General features: G+C 39.9%; 1 protein-coding gene across 1 annotated transcript; it reads left to right on the top strand.

Moving 5' to 3' along the window:
• The first annotated feature begins 7201 nt into the window (after positions 1-7201).
• Positions 7202-8165, top strand: LOC139459243 (uncharacterized). Its single transcript, XM_071240692.1, has one exon. The coding sequence runs from the start codon at positions 7231-7233 to the stop codon at positions 8143-8145; it is 915 nt and encodes a 304-aa protein (XP_071096793.1). The 5' UTR covers positions 7202-7230; the 3' UTR covers positions 8146-8165.

The raw sequence follows: 8165 nt of genomic DNA on the forward strand, positions 1-8165 counted from the left end.
TAGGTCTTCAGCAACCCATGCTTGCCGTAAAAGACGACTATGCTTGTCGTAACAGGCGACTTAAGGGATCGGTCACTTGGTTGATGCACGTCATCGTATCCATCTTGTATGTATGTAGCTAGCTGAAGTCCCTGGATGACCGGCCGGTGACGGATGAGGTCAGCGGCCAAGGATATTTGCGTTGTCCGGGACGGGTTCGGCAGTGAGAGTTGTACCACTGAATATAGCGGTAACATACTCGTACATCCCCGTGTTGTCGTACTTTCCAACCGGACCCGTGAAGATTCCGGGGTAGGTCTTCAGCAACTCATACTTGCCGTAAAAGGCGACCATGCTTGTCGTAAAATGCGACTAACGGGATCGATCATCGATCCCAATTGCGTGGATCGATGTTCATGATATTAATCACTGGATTGTCTTGTCCAGACTCGATTATTTACAGACCACCGTCTTATAGCTGAAATATTGCTGAGTGCGGCGTTAACAAACCTGGTGTTATCACTACCTAAAAACGATTCATAAGCACGCGCTTTTAACATATAATTCATATAATTTTTAGAAAGGGTTTTGTCGCTTTATTTTCTGATATGGCTAATGTGTGTCGATGCATTAAAATCAAAACGAAACTGGTCACGGATGACGGAGCAATTACACAAAATAGCAAATCAGTCATAAATGTATGATAGGCGTTAAACCCAATTCACTTAGATATTCAAGATTAATGCACTTAAGCAGCTCTCACACTTTGCCGAGGTGGTTGCCGAGCTCTCCCGAGCCTAACTCGGTTAGGACTCGGGAAGAGACTACATATATACGAGTATCATACGAGTACGCTACGTGTGTGTTACGAGCCCCGTGGGAGTCCAATAGGAGTCTATTAAGAGTTGCATACGAGCACAATGATCTCGATACGAGCTGTACGAGTTTGGTACGACTTTGGTTCGACTTTGGTACGAGGTGGCTACGAGCTGCTAAATAATTCGGCTGGAATTTTCACATGATTTAACATGGAGGCTCGTATAGCTCGTATTAGACTCGGTCAACTCGGCAATACATTTTGCAGACGATCCTCATACGAGTTCTGTACGAGCACCACGAGGTCGCCACGAGGGTACTACGAGTAGGGCGAGTGTTTTACGAGTTGGTTACGAGTGTCTGAGGAGTTGGCTGGCGGCCCGAGTGTTTTGAGCAGTTCCAAAACTATCGTAGATCAGTACGAGGTATCCCGAGTTACCCCGAGTTTAGTACAACCTCGCTATGAGCTACATACGAATACCCCCGAGTCAGCTCGGGTCCATACTCGGGACGCAACTCGGCAAAGTGTGAGAGCCCCTTTACATACAGTAGTAGTTCTGACTGGTTAAGTAAATCTTAGGATGTCGCTTCTCTGTTATAAGTTTGAAAATCAAAACGATTTGATGGGTTTAATTGTAAAACGTCAAGTAAATGTTTAAAGTCTTTATCGGCTTCCTTCTTTTTCATGAATGTGTCGATCCTGTTTCAAAATACAGCTAAACTTGAAAATTACAATGCTTGCTTTCTTTCATACCTAACGTGGTTTCAGTCATATATAGATTTTAGTATAGTATTTTCGTGTTCATCGAAACCACTTCTATATTGACGTCGGAAATATAAAACATTCATTGAAAATATTACCTTGAAACGATTGTGCTGTCATGAATCCCACGAAACTTCTTGTGTCCGTGGCCCCAGTCAATCCCATGGGAGCAAGATGAACATAATGCCTTACTTTAACTACTAACCCAACTGACCCTCTCACAATAGTAACCACCCACTAACCCCACTGACCCTCTCACAATAGTAACCAAATACTCCTTAAACCAAGCTAACCCATCGCTTCTTTTAGGAATACCTCTTGGACCGCCATAAACCCACGTTTGAGTGATATGTATAGGAGAAACCATTTCTCCTCGGGATTACCAGCGATTGTAAACCCTGACATTCGGTGACATACCGAGGGGGCCGTAGGCCGTAGGCCACCGAGGTATGTCACCGAATGTCAGGGTTTTCAATCGCTGGTAATCCCGAGGAGAAATGGTTTGTTCAACTTATAAACCGACTCATCGCATAGACAAAGTTTTTAATTAAATAACTATAATAAAAACTCTCAAATGTATAACCTGCATCGGAGATGAAATATCGCCTGCAGTCGTGAACTCGGTTCAATGAAACCGGTGACCTAAGCACGTGGGTTTCGCAACGGTGCGTCTCGTGGGCTGTTCGTAGTTTTTGTTCTATCAAGGGTTTACAATGATTGTAAGCCCTCCTGCGAGGTGTTACAATCGTTGTAATACCTCCCACGACGTGTTATCACAATTTCAAAAACTCCATATCGAGTTACACAAACAGCCGGTAGGTTTATAATCCCCTGTATCGGGACGTGGTGGTATTCAATGCATCTCCATGATATGCGAGCTGGAGCCTACCTGGTTATAGTCCTCCTGCTAGCACGTGTTGGGTGTGATGTCCCCTGCACACACATCCCTTCTAATGATAAATGGCAACCAAACGTGCTATTGACACACTTCAAGTTGAGTTCCAGCTGAGGTCAGCATTAGGAATATCTATAGCATACGTGTCACCGGTGAGGTTTGTTATACGCATACCCGTGTAGTCCTCTCCACTTGAAATAGAACAACGAAATATCGCCATCAGTGATGACTTAACGAAGACAGCCGCATGTGTGCAACAGGCCCATAAACATGATAGTGATCCATAGCCGCGACTGAGCTCATATTTCCATAAAATCGCCCGATATAGGTATTAAATAGCACAACAGTGGAGGTTTGCGCGACTGTCTGGGCGAACGTGGAGGGGGGTATTGTGAACATGCATACATTTCCATTCAGTTTAGTTTTAAACAATACAGCCAATTTCTAATTCGGGCGAGTGACGTACCTTGTCTATATATTTGCGTCCGGTGTGTCAATAATATCACTATCCTGCTTCAGGGGCCTGTGATGTTTGCTGATGTTTGTGTGTAAACAAGCCATTGTTGTGTAAACAAGCAAGACTAATGCGAAGTTGCAAAGCGATCGGTCTACATGAGAGCTCAGCACACTGACCTAGGAATCGTTAACCAACAACACAATGTGCTGCAGGCGATGCGCTGAGTTTGCGAAGCACTCACTATATTGTTGATATTAATACAGGACTTGGAAAGAGAGTGGTCGTTAGTCATTTGCTAAAATATGTCGTGACATAGCCTCTTGATATTATTTCTTAAGTCAAAGTCAAAACAATTTACAATTTGGCCAAGATGTTTAACCTTAGCTTCAGATATATCGATGATCTGATATATTTCCATAACGGTCAAACAGTCAATTCCTTTCCACTGATCATGATTAAGTGGAACTGACTTGAACCCTTAACTCGAAAAAAAGAGACTAGAGAGAGGACTGTCGCTTTTGTTTCAATGTTTAGATCTATCCATACATATTCAGACTGATAAAAGACAGTATGATAAGATGGATGAGTGAGTGAGTGAGTTGGGTTTAACGCTGCTTTTAACAGTATTCCAGTTATATCGCGGCGTGTCAGCTTAATGTGGGAGGAAAGCCCCAAGTGATGCAGGTCTTAGACGTTTACCAGTTCGGTGAAACCCACGAGCAAGGGTATGGTGCTGACAAACCTAGAAACATAATCGGGGCGAACCGGGATTCGAACCCACAATGGTAGGTCTCTGGCGTGCCTAAGGGACGCAACTCTGCACAGCGAATCGCGGCGCCTTAGACGACTGGGTCACCGGTGCCCCCTAAGATGGATGACTTCAACTTTACAACAGTCAGTCATCTCCAGCCTTTGGTGTCTTCTTCAGGTACAATAAAGATTTCAAGGATCTTCAAGCCGCCCTTGCTCAAATGTTGTTTACATTTCAAAGCCTCAGTAGAGTTTGTGGTAGACATGTGATGGACATTACCAAATTCTATACATGAGTGACAAAAGTTATGCCCGATGCAATTCCCTATTTAGTGTCGTGTGCAAGCGGTGGAGCATGATACGCCCACCTTTTCGCGAACATCAGTATTTAAGAGTGATTCACTGGTACACTCTCATGATATAGCCGGAATCGTACAATTTTAATTCACATATATAACAAGCCCTTTGAATTCACCAAATAATATCAAAATATGTTCAAATGGCCCCTGAACAAAACGACTTTCCCAGTCCTGAAGGTAATTTAGATTGACGTATATACATACACGGACATTGTAATGTTAGAACACTATTTCACAATGTAACTACTGATGTATTTGGGATTACAATTACTTTACAGTAAAGTACAAATTCTGGTACTTTTTGGATAGAGTCTGATGCGGGATTCGAACCCATACTCTCAGTGTGGGACACCCAATGGTGACACATTTCAATATGTTACAAAATTTGTGATAAACAGTTTTTAATTTGATATTTTATGTATATTTGTTCGCCCTCCAGCGAAATTAGAAAAACACAAACAAAAATATGATGTAATATTCCTTATTGCCGGTATGACTTGTTTTCACGTTATAAGTATTAGCACACAAGTAGCTGTCTTCGTTAAACAATCATTGCAATATTTCGGGATTCTATTTCAAGTGACGAGGACTATAAGGCTATAATTGTACATCACTCACTTCGAAATTATATGTCTAGTTGAAACATTTATTGACTATGCATCATCCATACCTCAGCTGTCAGCTTATGACACATATATTGCAAAAGCTCATAGGCTAGCTAAGGCTGGTAGACTGTCAGGCAATATTTCGGGATTCTATTTCAAGTGACGAGGACTATAAGGCTATAATTGTACATCACTCACTTCGAAATTATGTGTCTAGTTGAAACATTTATTGACTATGCATCATCCATACCTCAGCTGTCAGCTTATGACACATATATTGCAAAAGCTCATAGGCTAGCTAAGGCTGGTAGACTGTCAGGCGGTGTAACGTTGTTGGTTAAGACCCGTATAGACCTGCACTGCCAACAGATTGAATTAGATATACACAATGTCGTATGCATTAAATTTGATAATTTCTCAACTCTTGGCAAAAACCTGTTATTATTTGGAATGTATGTTCCACCCATCGGCTCAACATTCTACGTTGCAGCTGAAAAGGCAACCGCCATTGAATCGGTTGACCAGTGGTTGATTGAGCATAGTGACTTAGACTGTGAGGTCATCATCTGTGGGGACCTGAATGCCCGTGTAGGCGGGGGAAACAACCCACCTGAGACACTAACTCAACGTGGCCTCAACAATGCAGCATTCCCCGATGAACCACCCGTTCCAGTAGAAAAGAGACAGTCATGTGATAGTTTTGTAAACGCATTTGGTCGTAAGCTACTGGAACTGTGTTTCACTCATGATTTATATATCTTCAACGGCAGGACAACTGGAGACAAAGAGGGTAGTTTCACTTACATAGCAGATCAAGGATGTAGCGTAATTGATTATTTTATAGGTTCAGTTAATGTTCACAATTGTTGTCAAACCATGTTTGTGGATACAAGAGTTGAGTCAAAACATATGCCTGTATGTCTACATTTGGACATATTTCTCCCTAAAGTATCTACAAGTGATGATTATCTTTCCACCAAAACACACAAATATAAATGGAACCCTCGTAAGCGTGATGTGTTTATAGGAAGTATAACAAATCTATGTCCATCCTTCAACGAGCTCATCGATCTTTTAACTTTTGATTTCAATCTTGCCCTCGAAAAATTTGTTAATGTTGTTCTTTGTGCCGCTGACTGTATGAAGGTACCTTGTGTTAAAAGTTCACCCCGAAATACGGGTTTTTATAATAGTGAATGCAGACGAGCAAAACGGGAAGCAAGACGATACATGAGGAAATTCAAAGAGAAGAAATCTAACGAAAATAAGTTAATCTTTTGTAAAATGAGAAACAAGTATAAACATGTTTGCAGAACAGCAAAATCAAACTATCAGTTTATGACACGAACAAAACTAAAGCTATCTCTATCTGATTCAACCACATTTTGGAAAGAGTTACGGAGTATATCAGGTCGTAGGGAAACAAAGAATAACATAAGTAAAGAGTGCTGGTTTGATCATTTTACAAACGTTTTTCAGTGTACAGATGTATTACATGCTGAAGTCGAATGTCAATGTGATGAAGATTTTATACTTGATGAGATTGACCAGTGTATTTTGGAGTCGCCGATTACCGACTCAGAAATCCACAAGGCTATAAATCTTTAAAGAATGGCAAATCCCCTGGTGTTGATGACGTGGCCATTGAAATGTTAAAATGTTGTGAAAATGTAATAACTCCTTTCCTACGAAATTTGTTCAATAAGTTATTTGATTCTGGATTATTCCCTCAGAACTGGACGAAAGCTATTATCCTTCCACTACATAAGAAAGGTAACAAAAATAATCCGGATAACTTTAGAGGCATATCTCTATTGTGTACAATTAGTAAGGTTTACACAAGTGTCTTAAACTCTAGACTTACAAACTGGGCTAATATAAGAAGTAAATTACCTGAGACACAAGCAGGCTTTAGACAGGGATATTCTCCTGCTGACCACATATTCACGTTGAATGCAATTGTTAACAAATGTTTATCGAAAAGAAAAGGGAAATTATACGTTGCTTTTGTGGATTTTAAAAAAGCCTTTGATTCAGTAAATCATCTTAAACTATGGGAGTGTCTGCACGATGCAGGCTTGGGTGGAAAGATGATGAGAGCACTTAAGGGAATCTATGCCTCCGTGAAAGCGTGTGTGAGATGTAATGATAACATTTATACAGAATATTTTGATTGTCCTAACGGAGTTAAACAAGGCTGTATATTAAGCCCTCTATTATTTTCCTTTTTCATCAATGAACTGTCAAATGATGTTTCATCACATGGGAAACACGGCGTACAATTATTTCCTGACTTGTTTGAAATATTATTATTATTGTTTGCCGACGATGTTATTCTTGTATCTGACACAGTAACTGGTTTACAGAACCAACTTAATATTCTTGATAACTTTGCAGATTCACATGGATTAACGGTTAATTTAGATAAAACGAGTGTTGTTGTATTTAGACGAGGAGGGCGGTTATCTTTTCATGAGAAATGGTTCTATAAAGGCAAACGTATTTCAACCGCCAACTCCTATAGATATCTTGGGTTTGTATTCTCATATACATCAAAGATGAACCAATGTTTTTCAGATCTAGCATCAAGGGGTAAACGAGCTTTAATGGAAATATTTCGCAATTTACGGAAGATTGGTTTTGTTGACACTTCAGTTTTCTTTAAAATATTTGATACTCAGATTCAACCTATTCTTTTATATGGTGCGGAAATATGGGGTGTAGACAGATTTGAAAAAATAGAACAAGTGCATATTATGGCTTGTAAGAAGTTTCTTAACGTTGGTTTGCAAACCCCAAATGCTATTGTGTATGGGGAATGCGGTCGGTACCCACTACATGTAAATGCTATGTGTCGTTCTGTAAAGTATTGGCTAAAACTGATTGAAATGGACGAAGATAGGATACCAAGAAAATCTTATAATATGCTTGTATATAACGACAAGTGTGGTCGTCAAAACTATGCTTCTTCTATTCGTTCCATATTATTTTCTCACGGATTCGGAAGAGTTTGGCTCAGTCAAGCTGTTGGCGACAAACCATCATTCATGAATAGTTTTAAAAACGTTTTGATAAATATGTTTTACCAATCATGGAATAGTACTATCAAGGCTAGTTCTAGGTACATTCTGTATAAAGAATTTAAAAGTCTCCTGGAACCAGAAAAATACCTTTCCATTATTACTGAAATAAAATATCGAAATGTTTTGATAAGGCTTAGAGCCGGGCTACTAAGACTTAGGGTAAACGAAGGTAGATGGGCTGATATTGACTTACGTTTACGACTCTGCCCCATATGTGAAACAAGTATAGAGAATGAATATCATTTTACTTTAGAATGTGAATATTACAACGATATTAGACATCTGTATTTACCAACAACATTTTGCAATAATCCAAATATGCATAAATTTAAAACGCTACTGTCATCTTCGTGTAAACAATTACTTGGAAAACTATGTAAATACCTGTATTACAGCTATGAAAGAAGACGTAATTATGAAAAGCCTGTAAACCTGTAAATTTGTACCTGACATTACCT

This window comes from Haliotis cracherodii, unplaced genomic scaffold (genome assembly GCF_022045235.1).
Source record: "Haliotis cracherodii isolate W230 unplaced genomic scaffold, xgHalCrac1.p SCAF_13, whole genome shotgun sequence".
NCBI lineage: Eukaryota > Metazoa > Mollusca > Gastropoda > Lepetellida > Haliotidae > Haliotis > Haliotis cracherodii.

Excerpts from the sequence above, each read along its gene's own strand:
- LOC139459243 (XM_071240692.1), top strand. The coding sequence starts at position 7,231 with ATGGAAATATTTCGCAATTTACGGAAGATTGGTTTTGTTGACACTTCA.